The following is a 19,065-nucleotide window of genomic DNA, read 5'->3' as shown; positions in this document are numbered from 1 at the left end:
ATTGGTGTGGATTTTTATTTCCCATAAAAATTGACAGCAGCTCTTTTACCAGTAGCGACGGTGGAGAGCAAACCACTGACCTTTTTTTTTCAATGTTTTATTTTATTCATAGCCTTCCTGATGTGTGGGTCAATGAAAGTGAAAGGCATCAATTAAAAACTAAAGTAGTTCATTTATCAAAACTACCAAAAGACACAGCTTTGCTTCTGGACCCAAACATATACAGGTAAATCTCTGCATTTCTGGATGTTCTCTTTGCTCAATGTGACTTGATGCCTTGCGTAACTTTTTGAAGCTGTACCAGAACTGCTATCCATGCAGATAGCCCAAAGTAGTCAGTACTATTCCGCCTTGGATCATTCACCTTCGCTAATATTTTGGGCAGATGTTAAGTGTAAAGAAACACTTCACTATTTTGACAGCATCCAGAAGTTAATTTTCAAGGCACGAGGTCACATGACAGCTTTTGAACTTAAACTCTGGCTGGTAAATGTGTATTTACCGAGTGTATTTTACTTTTTTGTGCTTGGTGTACAGAAAGTCTAGTAAAGGAGGTACATTCAATGGAATCCTGAAAGATCACTTCTCTTAAGATCACATGCTGGTTTGTATACCAATTTTTTAAAGTCCAAATTTATCTTTTTTTTTTAAAAAAAAAAATCACATTCTGTTCAGCCTGTAATACATATAGTATTACTTTAAGATCTTGGTGCTCCGTGCACTTTAAACGAATTAAATGCCTTTCTTCTTTTCATTTTGGGGTTAGGATGGGACAGACCTATCTTAATTTACTATTGAACTTTTACTACACAATTAAATTCTTCGTTTTTTCATAAATGCTCTGTTTCCCTGAAAATAAGACCCATCCCAAAAATAAGACCTAGCATGTTTTTACATGTGCGCCTAATAGAATCCCTAACACACACACCCCCTCAGAACTAGCGCTGATGAGCGCCCACCTATTGCATCTGGTCGCTCACAGTGCCGTGGCCACAAGATGATGCGGGGATGGAGCTGCCCCATGCACCCCACACCAGTTTACCTCTGGGGCCCCGCAGCCAGGTCATCCACGCCCCGCCTCACCCGCCATATGCAGCAGGACCCCATGTTCGCGCCAGACCACTTCTGCTTTCTCACAGCTGCAACGGAGCAGGAAGCCAAGTGGCGTGGTTGGTGCCATGGCTGTGAGGCGAAGCAGGAGTCAGAACGTGGATGGCCTGGCTTTGTGGGGCTGAGAAAGGCCGGTGCGGGGCACATGGGGCAGCTCAGCCTCCCCCCCTCTCATGATAATGGCACTGCCCCACTACACAGCGTCCTGCCCAACAACAAACCAGCAGAAGAAGTGGGCCTCCCGTACATGGGGGGGGGGGGGAAGACACCCCCCAAAATAAGCCCTAGTGCTTATTTGGGGGCCCAAAAGAAAACAAGACCAGGTCTTATTTGGGGGGAAACACGGGTATGATTTTGTGGAAACACTATAAATGTCACCCCAAAGTTGATTTCCAAAAGGCAACTGAAGTTTCTTGTTTGTTTGTTTTTTCCTTGTAAGCATTTGACTTCTCACCCAAGAAACTTCAGAGAACTGAAGAAGCTTCTTGGATGAGAAGGGAAACATTTTCAAGGGGGGAAAAACCCAAGAAAGTCCACTTGCCTTGTGGAAAAGCATCTTTGGGACAACGGTGACTTGGATGATTGAGAATCTGTCCATAACTATATCTCCTGTGCTTTTTTCCTCCAAAGGTAATCTGAAAAGAACCGATTTATCATCAAAGATAAAGCTAATATTTTGCTGCCATTGGGTCTTTTAAATGTTAGAAGCTCCAGGTTCTAATGCCTAGCAAGTGTTATTACCAGTAGTCCTTGACTTACAATCATTCATTTAGCCACCATTTGACCTTAGAACAGCATTGAAAAAAATGACACATGACAAGTCCTTTCATTTACAACCATCGCAACCTTCCCACCATCGTGTGACCAAAATTCAGCCACTTGGCAACTGGCATGTATCTATGACAGTTGCAGCCTCCTGGGGTCTCACAATCACCATTTGTGGCCTTACTATCCAGCTTCCAACAAGCAAAGTCAATTCGTTTAACAACCACATGATTCATTTAATAACTTGCAGTGATTTGCTTAGCAACCATGGCAAAAAAAAGCTTATTAAAATCAGTTGTAATCAGTTATAAAAGCCACTCCCTTGCTTAGCGGCAGAATTTCTAGTCCCAGTTCTGGTTGTAAGTCAAGGACCTCCTCTATAGCCAATCTCAGGTTGCAGAGATAGGTAAAATATTGGCCCAAAACATTGTGGAATTTTTGTCAAGTGAATGGAGGCCAGTTACCCTCATCCTGACAACTTCCATACCCAGCAGTATGTTTAGAGAAATGCATAGATAAGTAAAAGAGAATGAATCAAGAGGATTAAAAAAAAGTGAAATTTAAGTGAAATATATTAGGAGGGAAAACATTGTAAAGAAGAATGTACCGATTTGAAACTGCTATGTTAAGAAGGAACATGAAGTTCCAGTGTGTTGTATAAATGTACTCTATGTCTTTGTATTTGTACGTCTAAAAATTAAAAAAATAAATAAAATAAATGCATACTATAGGCTCATTTGAGTCCTAGAAACTTTTTAGCTTACCTTTTATTTCTCATACTCGAGATTAATCCATTTAAATTTTGTCTTGGGAAAATATATGATGTTAAACGTTTTATTTAACAGAAGTAATCATAGTGGCTAAATTTGCAGTATTAATTATAAGCCAGCTGTATGGCTTTTAACACTTTTTGGGGGATTTCAATTATGCACAGTGCCATAATGTAAAGTCATAGTTGAGACCTGGCACTAGTTTCTGAAATCCTCTCATTTTTAGTCTGTTTCTTAATTAAATATATGAAGCTTTGAGGATATACACAAAAGACCTTTTGGCAATTGCAATCTTTGTCCAGAGATACAGTGGGAGCAAGGCAGATGTTCCCATTAGAAATAATGGAAAATATTGTGATAAATACAGCTTTGAAACTCCATACCGGCCTCGGCTTGCTAAGTATGAGAAAGATGAAAAGCTTATTAATTAATCCTTTTGGGGGGTGGGGGGCGAAGTGAGAGATGTGAGTCTGTTTTTGATTAGTATGAATATTTTCTGTGGGGTCCTTTACTCCTATTTTTGAAAGATGATATCCACATAGCTACAATTCATATCAATGTCTGAAGAATAAACAGAAATATGTCATTCCTTCTGCTTCTAGATGTTTCGAATACTTAATTTTTTTCCCACTGACTTCAGCCTGGTTGTCCCCTCAGAAAGCACCCCAGTCTCTTTCCTGACAGTAGAAGTACTTTTCCATAATGCCGTCTTAATTCCCAACAGGAAGGACCTGTTAACCAGGGCAAGTTAAATTTCCTTTGAGAAGCCACCAATGCTGTATTTCCTTTTCCTTCCAGAACAATGCCACAGAAGAGGTTGAAGAGGTAAAAATCGTCTCGGTGGGAGCACCCAACCTACCGTCTTAGTCACTGACCATGGAATTAGAATTGCACATTCCTTGAGTCCTTTACCTTCATCCACTCACACACAACACACAACCCCTCTGTGCCCAACTGCTGCCAGCCTGGGATTGGTCTAACCATTCTGTGAATGAAGTTGAAGCATCTATGGGATATATTACATATAAATGTCTATCATACCTTTAATGGGACGGTACAATGGTGAAGCTTCTCCGGCATGCTCACCCATGTTTTTGTTTCCAGTGGACTCTTTTGAAACTTGTATTGGATGAACTATATATATATATTTTCATTGGAGGTTGATCAATGTTAGGTGTTGCTATATATCCGATCCTCTTCATAAGATATTACTGTATATTAATCAGACTTTTAACAATATCTATACAAAAAAGAAGAAGAAGAAGAAGAAGCATTGGTTTTATATTCTATTTGGCTTTTAAAACTCCAGCTTGCTTTTAAAGATTATATTGCCTCCCTTTTCCCTCCTTTTGGCCTAAATGTTTCTGTTTGTCCAAAAAGAAAAAAAAAAAAGTATTTTTTAAAAAGAAGCATTTAAAAATACAATCGTTTATGCACCAAAGTTGGCTATGAAAAGAATTAAATTTGCTTCCTCACTTTATTAAGCAAGGAATTAGGGATTTTTTTTTTTAACCCTACAGGAATAGAAAACTAGCGAACCTTATTTGTCTTGTATTGAGACAAAAAAAAAAAAGAGTTGCATATAGAGAATGGGACGTTGCTTGTAAATAGTTTTGCAGATTTGTAATATATTTTTATATCACAAAATGTAGATGTTTTTTCCTAGAGGCATGGAAGTTAAAATGTATATATTATGGTAGAAATAATATTGAAGGATATTGTACGTCATTAGCGCTGCCAGAGTTTGTTTAAAACAAGCACCTTTCTTAACAATACTTTGTCTCTTGGATTTCCAAGAGACTCTATACTACTGTTAATAAGAACAAAACACATTAGGTATCCTTTGAGAAATCTTTGAAGGAAGCATAATATCCATAGAAGGTTTATAGCACCTCACTGCTGAACATGGATATGAAATCAAATCTTTTTCCTTGCTTGTTGGAAGGAACAAATGTAAAATAAAAGACTTAATAAGGTAAGCTATATGCAGTCAAACTGCATGGTTAACCCTTCCTGTTTAGGAGGATTTTTTATTTTATTTTATTTTGCATTACTACAGTGACTTTTTTTTTTTACACACTATTTTTTTTTTTAATTAAACAGCAAATAAATGAAAGTGAAGTTTTGGGAGATGGAAGTTAGGTTTTTTTTGGTTGTGGGGTTTTTTTTTTTGGTCAAATTGTATAAGGAAAGCTGCCTTAATGAAGGTAAAATGCTTGTTTGGTTCCTGGTGGATTTAGAATGTTTTCACAAACATTTAAATTTTATTATTGTGCAGATTTAGAAGCACTGCTGACATGGAATGGTTCTGGAATACTGTAGTTGTTTGACAATGGTATTTCATAAAGATCTGTGGCAATGTTAACTATTTAAAACCGATGCCGTTTTGTTTTGTCTTTTTAATTTTGCTTAAGCACTTCCGTTACTGCTTTATATCTTCATTAAATGTTCATCTCTTAATTGCTTGGGTTCCCTTTCTTTTAAGAAGTATAACATTGCCAAATAGGTGTTTTCAGATATAGTTTGTATTTGTATTTTTTTAAAATCTTATTGTTTCATGAATCTCTTGTATGCCATTCATAATTGACAGATGATTGTAGACTTTGCTGGAGTATTTTTTCTAATAAAAGAAAGCAAATGCAACGACGGTTTTAAGGTTCTGAATGTCATTTACTGCAATGGGCTATTGGAAAAGTTGGAGGCACACTTATGTAAACCGTGTATTTTTCTGTTCAAATAAAGCTAGAATTTTATGCATTAAAATATTGTCATGCCACTTTCCATGACAAAAGGATCCCAAGGCAAGATTGCAAAATAAAAATGAGATTTAAAAAACAGAATAAATTAATTTGTTGAAAAATAACTATGCGAGGTCCTCAACTTACAACCATTTCTTTAGTGATCAAAGTTGCAACGGCACTGAAAGAAGTGACTTATGACCGGTTTTCACACTACCATTGCCTCACGCTCCCACGGTCACATGATCAACATCCTGATGCTTGGCAACTGGCATGTACATATGATAGTTGCACTGTCCTGGGGTCATGTGATCGCCATTTCTAACCTTCCCAGCCAGCTCTGACATGCAGAGTCAATGGGAGAAGCAGGGATTTGTTTAACAGCTGTGGTAAAAAAGGTCATAAAATGCGTCTCAAGTCGCTTAACAACAACTCTGCTTGGCAATGGAAAATTAAATTACCAGAACACTTAAAATATATTCCTGAACACCCAATACCATATTTTTTGGAGTATAAGATGCACCCTTTTCCCTCAAAAAAGAAGCTGAAAATCTGGGTGCATCTTATACACTGAATACAGTATTTTTTGCTTCCTGAAATCCCGCCCCCTTCACCAAAATGGCTGTGCATAGCCTTTGGGAGGCTTCCAGAATGCTCCAGGGGGTTGGTGAGGACACAAATGAGCAGAAAACAGGCCGTTTTTTGTTCAATTTTGCCCCGCAGTCCCAAGGAGCATTTTTAAAAGCCGCCTAAACGCTATTTGTGCCCTTTGGGGGGGGGGAAATGGGGCCATTTCCACAAAAAAATGACCGCTTTTGGGAGGTCTGCGGAGTGCAAAAACTTTTTTAAAAAATTTGCTTCTTCAAAATCTTGGTGCATCTTATACTCCCGTGCGTCTTATACTCCGAAAAATACGGTAAGTCTTTTTTCAGGGTGGTTTTTTTTAAAGTTTGCTTATTTACTTTTTCTTTTTTGAAGATAAGTTAAAGCTGGCAAGGTGATGTCTTCTGCTATCACAAAGTCTCAAGTCAGTTTCAAATCCTAATGATTGTATGGACACATGTAGAGTTGCGTTTTAACAATAACAAAAATCATCTGAAACTTAGGCCTTCCAATAATTCTTTTTTTTTTTCAACTTTCCAGGCTACGCTGTAGCTTAGCCATCTTTCCTGGGCTTCACCAGCCAAAGTCGCTTAGTTCTGCCACCTGTTATACATCTGAATGCTTCCATTTTCTTCCGAAGTGTACTAATGTGGCCCTGTGAAGGATGTTTGTGAAGGACAAAAACACCCAGTTGTCAGAAGGCAATTGGATGAGATTGCTGTCCATCACCCTGTGCAGCTTTCCAACTACTCTCTTCCTAAGCAACGTTTGACTGGGCTGTAACCAACAGCATTAACACCCCCCCCCCCAACATACACCCAAATGCCTCTGCATTATACATAGAACAGAATATCATGACAGCCAATTTGGTTCATTGCTTAAAGTATTGGACTAACTGGGACATTGATGATTAACCTTTTTGGTGCCGAGTTCCCGAAGTGCGCTGCATTTGCCTGAAATCCCAAAATGCAATGCGAGTGGTCCCGGCGCATGCGCCCCACCTCCCCTCACCCATTTTTGGCTTCCAGGTTGGTGCAGGAGGCTTTTCAGGCCCAAAATGGGTGCCTTGCGCGGAGCTGGGTGGAGCTGGGCTACGGCGATGGCTGGCGTACCCGCAGAGAGAGAGCTGGGTGCCACCTGTGACACGCATGCCATAGGTTCGCCATCGCGGAAGTAGGAGATTGAAATTTTAGTCTTCCTTCTTTAAGCATGAAAGGTGACACCAACTCAAAACCCGAAACTTGGTGTAGGAAGTCCTGTGTGTTGCCTTGAAAATAAAGGTGGAATATACCTCGAGTAAATGCTTGGTAATGATTACATGTTTTCCCTGTTTAGTTTTGAATGAAAAACACTTTGAAAACAAAATAGAATTAGGTAAGACATACAGGGAATTTAGAGAGTCCAAAGAGACTTCTAAGTTGTGTGTTTGGTGTTCAGGAATGCATTTTAAGTGCCCTGGTAATTTAATCTGATGTAGAGTGTGTCTTTGGCTAAAATATCTTCTCCATTTACTAATAGTTGGGGGAGCGACTTGTGAGTCAAAGCCGTTTCCCCCAAATCTCTAATTTCTCTGTTTCCACTCAACATAGAGCAGGGTTGAGCTACTCTCTCTCAAAAGAATAAATAAGCAGAGTCTCTAAACTCAAGTGATACCTGGACTTCTATCCTGAAAACCCAAATGTCTTATTTTCAGAGACAAAATCGTCCAACGAGGGAATGATCTTGGACCGTTCTTCTATTCAGGGAAAATAGGCGTACAATTGAGCTTAGCTCTGCTACTGTCTTGCAATTTGCATGCCGAACCTTGGCTGGATTAAAACTATTTAATCTGACAATTGCCTCCACTGTGATGAATTGTTTGTGCTTCTCTGCGACGCAGGCTCTCTCCTTTGGCAAGATTGATGATCCCTGACCAGTGAGAATGAAAAGAAACAGCCTGTCATCACTGAATTAAAAAGCCTTTATACACTTCAATATGAAAGCAGAAGTACTTAACTCTTGCTAACTTTCCCAGTTGTTCTCTGGACTGTCCTTCTGTCTGCTCTGCTCTTCTTAGAACAGAGGTGTCAAACTCGATTTCATTGAGGGCTGCATCAGGGTTGGGGGGGGGCACGGTGGATGTGGCCAGCTTGACATCACTTGTGTCGGGGGCACCTGTGGAAGCCTGGATGGGGCTAGGGGAATCCTGCAGCCCTCTGCCAGCAAAAACAGCTTGGGAGGACCACATGCAGCCCTTGTGGGCTCCGTTTTCGGCTGTGACGCCCTCCTGCAGCCCTCTGCCAATGAAAACAGAGCTGGGGAGGATTGCATGTGGCCCTCCCGAACTCTGTTTTCACTGACAGGCATCACAGGCTGGTCCTTCACTGTTTCCAGGGCAACCCCGCAAACCAGATCTAAGCACCCTGTGGGCTGGATACGGCCCGCGGGCCTTGAGTTTGACACCCCTGTTCTAGAACAGAGAATAATTGGATTTTAAGGCCCTTGTTTTAGTCCAACTGCCCCTGGCAGGACAAAGGGCTGTCCAATCTCTTCTTGAAGCCCTCTGGAGCTGAAGCACCCACAATTTCTGGGGGCAAGTTGTTCCACTGATTAATTGTTCTCACTGTCAGGAAATTTCTCCTTAGTTCTAAGTTGGTTCTCGACAACCACAAAACGGTCAGCACCAAACCAGCCCAGCCCAGAAGATTAAATAACACCATAAATAAATAACAGATACATGTATGGCATCTCTCCACCCTTGTGCTTTTAATTTTAAAAAGAGACTCATTTTCAAAACAAACCAAAATATTTGCAATTGCGGTTATTAATTTTGTTAAGTATGCAGAGCAGACGATCCTTGCAGTTAGGTTTGGGCTCCTTTTTCAATTTGCAACCAAATTTAGCTTCTTAACTTTCTTAGGGCTGCAAATACCTGGGAAATCGGGAAATGGTAGCAAAGAGAAATATAAAACGTGGGTGCCATCCAACCGTTGGTTTTCTGGATTTTTCCTTAGGCGCAGAGACCTGTTGCTACTTTCTCTTGACCACCTGCCTTTAGGTTGATCCAATTATTGTTCTCGGTACTGTTGCTGGGGTCCAATAGCGCCTCATCCATAGCAAGAAAATTCTCAAGAACCAATACTCGGCAAGGATCTATTTTCAGAAGCAGTTTTCTCTGACTCTTTGTTAACCCTGAAGCTGACCTGACCGAAGCCATTTTGAAGCTTCAATGTTGCCACACTGGTGCTGAGGGATTGGGAGGGGGGGGGGGGAATAGAGATAGCTGGGGTTTTGTAGCCAAAACAAAATACTTTCTCCTGGGAACCAAGGACGTTCCCACAAGAGGCTGGAGAGAGGAGGAGTGAGATTACCAGGCAACCAAATGGCGCCTTGATTGGACAATGTAACTGGGAAAGGGGGAAAAACCTTTACTTTTAATTAGGTGAAAACCATGGGAACATTCAGAGTCTGTTTTCTCCAGATTGTGCCAGTATGATATATCCAATAAAACTATTATTTGCTTCTGAGTTCTGTTTGCTGTGGGTGTATTTCTTGGAACCCTGGCATTCTTCTTTCTGGAAGAGTAGTGAAAGCAGACTTTATTAGGTCTGCAGAAGATTTTATACAGAAATTAGTTCCTTTTTATAACTAATTTTCCAGTTTTGCACCCCTTTGAGGTGTATAATCCATTTTATACATCTTTTCATGGACAGGTACTGTAACGTCCTTCCCAAACATTTCATTCCGGCGAAAGAACAGGTAATAGCTGTAATGTATGTCAGAGTTTTCATTCACCCAACATATGTCACCTCATCAGTAAAAGAAAAGAACCAGTGGCTTGATCTGTATAATGTGCAGACTTTGTCTCCTTGTCATTGTAATTAGCTTCTTCGTTATTAAATTCAATAACTTCTAAAGTTATTAAATTTGTATATTATCACAAGAGCCGGTTTGGTGTAGTGGTTAAGGCCTCCGGCTAGGAACTGGGAAACTCTGAGTTCTATTCTTGCCTGAGGCGGACACACAAAAGAATTAGAATAACAGAGTTGGAAGAGACCTTAAAGATCTTCTAGTCCAACCCCTTCCTGAAGCACGAAACTCTGTACCAGAGCCGTTGTGGCACAGGGGTTCAAATGGAGTATTGCAGGCTAATTCTGCCCACAGCCAGGAATTCAATCCTGACTAGCTCAAGGTTGACTCAGCCTTCCATCCTGTAAAATAAGGACCTAGTTCAGAGATGGCTAACCTTTTTGACATTGTGTGCCAAAAGCGGGGGGAACGCGGGGAGTCGTACGTGCGTATGCCCACACCCATAATTCTATGCACCCTCCCCCCACGGTCCCCATGCTTTTGGCACGTGATGGCATGGTGGATCCATTTTTCGGTCTTCCCCAGGCTCCAGAGCCTTTCTAGGAGCCCGGGGAGGCAAAAATTGCCTTCCCCACCTCCCTGGAGGCCCTCCGGAGGCCGGAAACGGACTGTTTCCTGACTTCTGGTGGGCCCAGAAGGCCCCAAAATCAGCTGGCTCAGTGTGCCACCAATATGGCTCCACGTACCACCTGTGGCACTCATGCCATAGATTCACCATCACAGACCTAGATCATGGGTGTCAAACTCGCTGAGTCACATTGCCATCATGCAACGTTTCATGATGTTTTTCCCATTCGCGTAGCTGGGGTGAGCGTGGCCCGTGAGCCGCCAGTTTGACGCCCCTGGACCTAGATTGTTGGGGGCAATATGTTGACATTGTAAACCACTCAGAGAGTCCTATAAAGCACCGTGGAATGGTATATCGATTTAAGTGCTATTGCTATTTCAGACAAACGGTTGTTCAATTTCTTCTTTAAAACCCTGTAGTAATGGAGCATCACAACTTCTGGAGGCAAGTCGTTCCACTGATTAATTGTTCTCACAGTCAGGAAATTCCTCCTTAGTTCTAGGTTGGTTCTCTCCTTGTTTAATTTCCAACCATTGCTTATTGTTGTGGCTTCAGGTGCTTTTAAGAACAAGTTGACCTGCTCTTCTTTGTGGCAGCCCCTTAGATTTTGGAACTGCTACTACTATGACCTTTTTATTAAATTAAATGACATATCGATTCCTGTAACCATTCTTCCTAATCTTCTGGATGATCATGGGACAGTCACTCACTCTCAGTCCTAGGAAGAAAGCAGTGGCAAACCACTTCTGCAATCTTGCCAAGCAAACCACAAGAATTTGTTCAGGCAGCCAGTCACTAGGAGTCAACAATGACTCAAAGGCCTGTGTGCTAAATATCCTAAATTCTAAAATAAATATATGATAACATCAAGATTTACAATAGATAGCTTGGTGCAATGAGATAGATCGGGAATTGAAACGTGTACAACAAAATTAAGCAAGAATAGTCCACCTTGCCCTACTTCTCCAAATAGTTTAAACAAATACTGATATTCTTGCCACCACCAACAAAAACAAGAAGCCTACTTAACATGACTAATTCATAATTAACCTCTTCTGCAATTGACTGATCTGAAATGGTTACAGTCCACAAAGCTAGGCTAAGCAAGTTCAGTATTTTGTGTTCAATTTGTTGTTGCCTGCCAGCAGCCAGCAGAGCTGGCAGCAGATTCGGACAGTGAGGAGGTTGGGGAGGAACATGGGCCAGTCCTGGAGTCTGGGGAAGGCTCTGATGAGGGCTCTATGTCAGAGGCAGAGATAGGTCCAGAGCCGTATGCCAGTTATCAGCTGCCTTCAGAGTCAGACATCAGTGAGGCAAACGAACAGCTGGAGCCTGTTCCCAGTGTGCGCATGCACAAAGTTGCCAGATGAAGGGAACAGCTAAAGAACAGGGGTCGACTTGGGAGTAAGGTCACAGGTGGACATTGAATGGCCCCTTCTAGAGGAAATAAAAGAGAAGCAAAAGGGGAGTTTGCAGGAGACAATTAGTTTGCTTAATTGGTTTGTGACTCTCCGAGACACCTTGCCAAGTTTTGCAGATATTGGCCTGGCAGCTCTCCAAGCCAGATAAGGTCTGTGACTATAAATCCTCCCTTGAAAGACTTTGTTGGATGTGAATGAGCAGAATTCACAGTAAATAAAAGGGGTTTTTGTCGAGACAAGGAGTTTGCTTGGGAAGCCTAGGTCAGAACACAATTTTTGGAATAAAATATAAGCAGACTGTAACGTAGGGTAAATTCTCAGAGGAAATGGGCCGTCAACATGCAACGTTAAACATGCGAATGTTATTCACAAGCCTTTAGAAAATTTAAAAAGCAGTTAATGGAGGCTGGTATCTGGATTCCATTGGCTTCGCGAAAACAGATTCTTCAAAACTCTCATTTGCCTTCAAGGCAAAGAATCAAGTGCAGACTCTCAAATCTTGAGTGGAAAAGGATACGTGAAAAGGACAGTGAAAAAAATATGTGAAATGGAATATCTGTTTGTATGATGTTAGCAATAACACTTAGACTTATATACCACTTTATAGTGCTTTTACAGCCCTCTCTAAGTGCTTTACAGAGTCAGCCTATTGCCCCCAACAATCCGGGTCCTGATTTTACCCACCTCAGAAGGATGGAAGGCTGAGTCAACTTTGAACCTGATGAGATTTGAACTGCCGAACTGCAGCTAGAAGTCAGCAGAAGTAGCCTGTAGTAGTGCACTCTAACCACTGTGCTACCTCGAAGAGCTAGAAGAGATAAAACGAGGAAATTAAGCATTAGTGAGAAGCCCCTTGGAAAGTTGTGCACGCAGATTTCTTTCAGCTATTTTATAACATGATATTTCCCTCAACTTTCTGCTGTTTTGTCAGTGGATTGCCCTCTATGCGTGATTTTTAGATACTGCCCTTAGGCAGACCTCTCGGGAAAAATGTAGTCCTTGTTGCCTTTGGCTTTCTTATTATAAATAATATATATGAAGGAAATGAGCAAGTACATGAAGTTTTGACCTCATCAGCAATGGTTTGAACTTTGGGTCAGGACCCGATTTGCGATCTCTGACCAAATTTGGAAAGATTGTATTCTTGATCTCTCATAAGGGTTTATATCAGAGCTTTTGGTCTACAGTTACGCATTCACTTGTTCAGGTGACTGGTAGGAAGGAAGAATGAAAGATTTTCTCCCTGTCCCTTCTTTGTCCATCCCCAACCTATGTGTATCTGAGAGACATTCACGTGTTCTGACCTAGGCTTCTCCAAAAAGCACGAGGCAGAGTCCTGGTCCCGACAAAACCGCTTTTATTAAACGAATGTGAATTCCTCTCATTCACATTCAGCAAAGGCCCGGCAAACAGTCTTTCAAAGGAATATTTGTGACTACAGACCTTATCTATCTTGGAAAGCTGCCACGTAAATATTTTCCAAATGAAGTGCTGCGCCAGGAAAGACTGGGCACAGAGTCTCTGAGTTTCATGGACAGATCTTCACACTCCTGAATCGAATCTAACGACCGAATGAATGAACAAATTGTTTCCTGCAAAAGCCCACTCCCTTTTCGCTCTTATTTTATTTCCTATGGGAGGAGCCAATCACCTTCCACCTGTGACTTTACTCCCAAGTCTACCCTGATTTCTGAGTTGTTCTTTTCTTCTGGCAACTCTGCGCATGCGCGCATTGGGAACATGCTCTAGCTTTTCCTCTGCCTCACTGCTGTCTAGCCACGTAGGCCCCTGATCACTGCCAGACGGTCTCGGCCTCCTCCCCAACCTCCTCACTACCTGACTCTGCTGTCAGCTTTGCCACAACAACACGGGCCACGTTATCTCGGACCCTTCTTCTTTTAAGATCTAGTTAGCAAGTTTCCAGGTTTGCCTTTCCCCATAATATATTTCCTTTCTCTCATGAAATCTATTTAAAACAATCTTGCCTTCCATTCAATTTCCCCCTCTCAGAAACACTAACATGCAATAGAAAGGAAGCATCAACTTCCAATTCAACCTTGCTGGAGTTTTCAATACCCCAAACTGCTGATGTGAAAAGATCAGAAGAATTTAAGTTGCAGAAATGTATATTTCAAATGAATCTTAGGGGAGCCTCTTGACAATAAGAACAATTTAATATTCAGATAATGGCCAAGGATGGTGAAATCTCTCTGCAGATCACAGGTTATGGTTTCAGTGTGTTGTGTGAACCTATTCAATGGTGTAGACCAGGGGTGTCCAAACTTGGGAACTTTAAGACTTGTGGACTTCAACTCCCAGAATTCCCCAGCCAGGCTGGCTGGGGAATTCTGGGAGTTGAAGTCCACAAGTCTTAAAGTTCCCAAGTTTGGACACCCCTGGTGTAGACCAATCCAATTATTTAATAAATATCAAAACACAGCTTATAATAATGAGCAAATCCTACCTTTGTGTACGTGGGAGCATGTTTCTGTGCATCGCGTAGCTAGGCTGTTGGGTTGAGGATACATTTCTTGAAGTGGAGGTCAAACTTTTGAAGCTTTTGGAATGCCATATTGCTTTCAAAGGATTTGCAGTTTCAAATAAACAGATCTTGTAACTTTGTGCCAAGTGAAGAGTTCTATCTTTATAAAAGCTTGCTTGAAATAAAAGAAGGCATTTTATCCTGTTTGGATTGCACAGGTAATAGCCCAGTTTTGGGTTTTGACCAATTATTTCTTCTTCCCTCCATTGATACAATGGCCAATTATGTGCAAAAATAAAAAAAGTATTAGATAATGAGAACTGAGTTGTTGTGCAAATATTCCTATCCTATGCGACTCTTAACTGCTTTGCTTTTAATCAAAAAAGATGTGTGAAAACTGATTCTAAACATTTCCACTCCATGTTATTGGCATAGCAGGATTTGTCAAGGAGACATATGGCTTATTCAAAGACAAAGCTAATCTTGGAACACTGACATAGTTAAGCCTTAATTTAAAAAGCCTGTTAAAACAGTCAGAAACAGATGGAAATTTGCCATGGAAACCACTAACATGTAAGGATGAGTGCATGTAGAGGGGAAGAAGGAAGAGAAGCTCATTTGCACAGACTCCACAATTATTCTGAAAGTAGATTTTGGACAGAAGTGTACAGCTGGAAGCCACGAAGTGTCTCATAACTTTAAAAAATGAACCACCAACCCAAATTAAATAACTCAGGCCAAAACCGAAAAATTGAAGAGACAGTCCAGTATATACTGTAATGACTCCTATGGACTCCTCCTCTTCCTCCTCCAATACGCCCTGAAAAGTAAATTCTTCAATTTGGCTGTTTTCACCCTGTCTTTCTCCAGTGAAAATGTGAAGATTCCTGGAAGCATATTTTGAAATTCACTCTTGGTTCCTGGGTGCATAAATTCATTCATTCATCCATCATAAGCTGAACATAAGTCTTTGAAGACAAGTAGTATCCTCTACGGTTGCACATTGCCGTACAAATCACCATCTTACAGAACAGAAAGTTGAGAGTGGATGTGATAGCTGATCTCAGATTTTAGAAGATCTTATCTACTGTGTTTCCCCAAAACTAAGACTGGGTCCTATATAATTTTTCTCCAAAATATAATGTGCATCTCCAAAAAAGATGCATCAGGGCTTATTTTCTGGTTAGGTCTTATTTTCAGGGAATTACGGTACTAAATGCACCCATCTGGCTGACAATCTTAACTGGGGCTTATTTGGGGGATTGAGCTTATATTACGAGCATCCTGAAAAATCACGCTAGGACTTATTTTCCAGTTAGATCTTATTTTGGGGAAAACAGGGTAGTGAAGGAACAAAACTTTTGCATGGACATCCACAAGGGAAGAGAAGGATGGGCAAATAGCAATACATGCATAACGGCATCATCTCGTAAACGATGCTACGGTTTAGCTACTTGCGTCAAATGGCCTGATACAAGGATGTCATCCTGGCCTTTTCCTGGTTACATCATTGAGTGCATGTCACCAATTTGGCATCATTCGTGTTGCTGCTGTCAAGAGATCTTCAGGGTTCCTTTGGACTGAAGGAATAAAACCAGCAATTTATAACGAAATCCTCGAACAAATAAGTTTAATACCACTATAGGTTATGACAGACTAAAACTGTCGCCTTGGACTACAATACCGCTCTCTTCCACGGTATTGAAAAATTGCCAGTGTCCTTATCTAGGTAACAGCCAAGGATAAATGTTTAATGATGTCTGGAAGCGAGTAATCAGCCTTGCTCATCTTCGCATGAATGACTGCCCTGATTATGCGCGTACCTTTTGCTGTTCAGCACCTTGGCCTTTTCTATAGTTAGCAGCAAAATTCTCAATCCCTCTGGTTTCCTTTGCAGCTACTGTACTGCTGCATTTTAATGACGAGTAGCAGACTAATCTACAGTAAAGGGGCTTAGATCTGGGCTTAGGAGATGGAGGGCATGTTCGGGAGGTGAAGAGAGGCAGTTTAATATCAAGGATGACTTAATAGGTGACCTTAGAATGCTGAATAACAAGGTGAAATGCAAAATGTCATGCTTGTTTCAAGCTCACATCAGGACTCCGACGATTGTGGGACTCTAGAATCGGAATAATCCTGCTATTTTTCTTTAGCATCGCCCTTGTATGTAGGCAAAGTCCATCTGTAATTATAAGTTCACAGATGTGTATTTAGCACAGATATCTAAATTAGTAGCTTCCTTCTTGCATCTCCTGCGCTGTTTATTGCTTCCTGTTCTGCATGGACGAGTGGCGAATAGCTCCTACCTTGTATTTACGTAGCGGATTTCTACTGTTTGTCGGTTTGGGAAAGTGACCCGTGTTTCATTTACAAAGGAAAAAAAAGTCTCCCCTTATTGATAAAAGAAAAAATAATAATGGAAAGAACTCCTCAGTCTCCGGAATTGCTGAATGCACCCTAATAACTGAGGAAGAAACTTCCTTCGAAGAAGAAACCTTTAATCAAAGGTGCCACAATCGTATGTCATCAAAATGAAGCAAGTCATTAATCAGATTAATTAGCACAGAAAACATTTGGAACCCAATCACTGCACAATACAGCTATTTGCTTTTCCCCCCTGGTTGTTAAAAAATGATGGAGCAAAAATAGCAACGAAGAGGGTGAGTGAGGATACACCGAGATCTTAAGTGACCATGAGATATAGGTTTGTGTTAAGATTGTAGTTTTACACACTTCTCGTCTATAGAAGAACACACACTATGAAACAAACAGATACCTCCTAAATTTGATTTTCTCTAGGTTTTCTAATAGACGTGTTCTGATCTCATCAGGATTCATGTCTTCTTTTGCACCAAGACTGTCTTATATTTGCCTGATGAATAACAGAATAACAGAGTTGGAAGGGACCTTGGAGGTCTTGTAGTTGACAGACAATGGCATTTATCTCATTGGAGAAACACTAAGAATGTATTTCTCTTGTGTTGCAGGTGAGATCATAGTCAGTGCTGGGATTCAAATAATTTAACAACCGATTCTCTGCCCTAATGACTGGCTGGGTGGGCGTGGCGATGGTGGGAGGGGAGTATGACACGCAGCACTCAGCCTCCTGCACACACACACCTCTGGAGCCCCGTTTTGGGTCTATTAGGCCTTCCTAAAGCCTCCTGGGAGCAAAAACGGGTCACGGGGGACACCCTGAAAGGGGCAGGGCAGGAAGGGACAGGGCCAGTCAGCAATTTAACAACCGGTTCGCTTGAACTGGCTGAATCCCACCACTGAGCATAGTCAACGTATTGTTGTTGAAGTAGCTACAGAGGCAGGGCTACATCTGCATTGATCACAGTGTGTTTTGTGTATTAGAATGCAAGGGCATGAACAGTTGTGGCTCTTTAATAACTATTTCAGGATGAAGAGGCTGTAAATAAATAAAAAGCAATAATCTGGCAAATTGTAAATCCCCCCCGAATTAGATTTTTTTTGTTTTGCTACTATGACTTCTTTCTTATTTATGATTTTACGATTATTCTGCCTAGTTCAATGATTGGTTACCCTCTCCAAAAGGTCTTCCAAGCGAAGAGAACTTAAAGAGATATATTGCTTAGTGGTAGATGCTCCTGTCTCCAAATGGATTCTGGTCTGAAGCCATGCCAAAGAGCTAGCTCTCTGAATGAATCTGACACCAGGGGTTAAGATCCTGCGGCCTCAAAGTATGGATAATCTCCAGCTCTCAGAAGTCCTTGCCAACAGTGAGGGACTTTAGCAGCTGTGATTTAATGATAACTGGAAAGCTATCAGTTTTCCTCTCCTTGTAGACAATACTAAGCTCCATAGCCAAAACATCCGAGAAGGCCTTCTCATTCCTAATTAAATAAGTGGAATACAGAACAACAGAGTTGAGCAGGACCTTGGAGATCTTCTAGTCCAGCTCCCTGCTTGAGCGGGAGACCCTATCCCATTTCAGACAAGTGCCTGTCCAGTCTCTTCTTAAAAGCTTCCAGGGATGGAGCACTCACAAATTCTGAAGGCAAAGCCGTTCCAATAATGAATTTTTCTCACTGTAAGGACATTTCTCCTTAGTTCTCCTGTTGCTTCTCTCCTTGGTTAGCTTCAGAAGTGGTATTCAGCCAGTTCTGACCTGTTCTGGAGAACCGGTAGTGGAAATGTTGAGTAGTTCGCAGAACCTGCAAATAGGCTGGCCACACCCCTGCTGACTCCCAGCCTCCCAGCTGATCTTCTTTTGTTGCCCTGAACAGGAGAAGGGAGCTGGAAAGCAGGTTAGTGGAGTGGGGATGGAATGGGGATTTTGTAGTAACCTTCCCTCAGTAGTGGGGAGGGCATGGGGATTTTGCAGTATCCTTCCCCTGCCACACCCACCAAGCCATGCCACACCCACCAAGACATGCCCACAGAACCAGTAGTAAAAGAAAATGAATCCCACCACTGGTTAGTTTGCTGCTTGTCTTGCCTTCTGATCCTTCAGCAAGCCAAAGATAAGGGATGTCCTGCTTAGGGCCACTTGACTTGAGCTACAAAGCTCTGGAGAATCACTTGATGACCCAACAAGTTGCAGAATCTCATAATTCATAAAGCAAGCCAAATCTAAGGGGTATCTTGCTTAGGGCCACTTGACTTGAGCTTCTCTGGGGAATCACTTGATGGCCCAATGACTGAGTTGCAGAATCTCATGCCACTTGGGGCCATTGAGGGGTCATTTGTGGTAATTGAACGCAGCCCAAATTCCTCCTGTCTGCTTCTTCAG

General features: G+C 41.5%; 1 protein-coding gene across 5 annotated transcripts in view; it reads left to right on the top strand.

The window, feature by feature from the left end:
- Nucleotides 1-5,288, top strand: part of AEBP2 (AE binding protein 2) — a 48,963-nt gene extending 43,675 nt beyond the window's left edge. For 2 of the 5 annotated variants that reach the window (XM_081958227.1, XM_081958224.1), the window contains 3 exons: nt 113-226; nt 538-604; nt 3,444-5,288. In XM_081958227.1, the coding sequence (XP_081814353.1) occupies nt 113-226; nt 538-592 (169 nt within the window). In that variant the 3' untranslated portion in view covers nt 593-604; nt 3,444-5,288. The other 3 variants (XM_081958228.1, XM_081958226.1, XM_081958225.1) reach the window with 2 other exon arrangements.
- The last annotated feature ends 13,777 nt before the right edge of the window (nt 5,289-19,065 follow it).

Source organism: Natrix helvetica (genome assembly GCF_964273705.1).
Source record: "Natrix helvetica genome assembly, chromosome: 6".
NCBI classification, from domain to species: domain Eukaryota; kingdom Metazoa; phylum Chordata; class Lepidosauria; order Squamata; family Natricidae; genus Natrix; species Natrix helvetica.
Note: the sequence above shows the minus strand (reverse complement) of the source record. Positions and strands in the feature narration are given on the sequence as shown.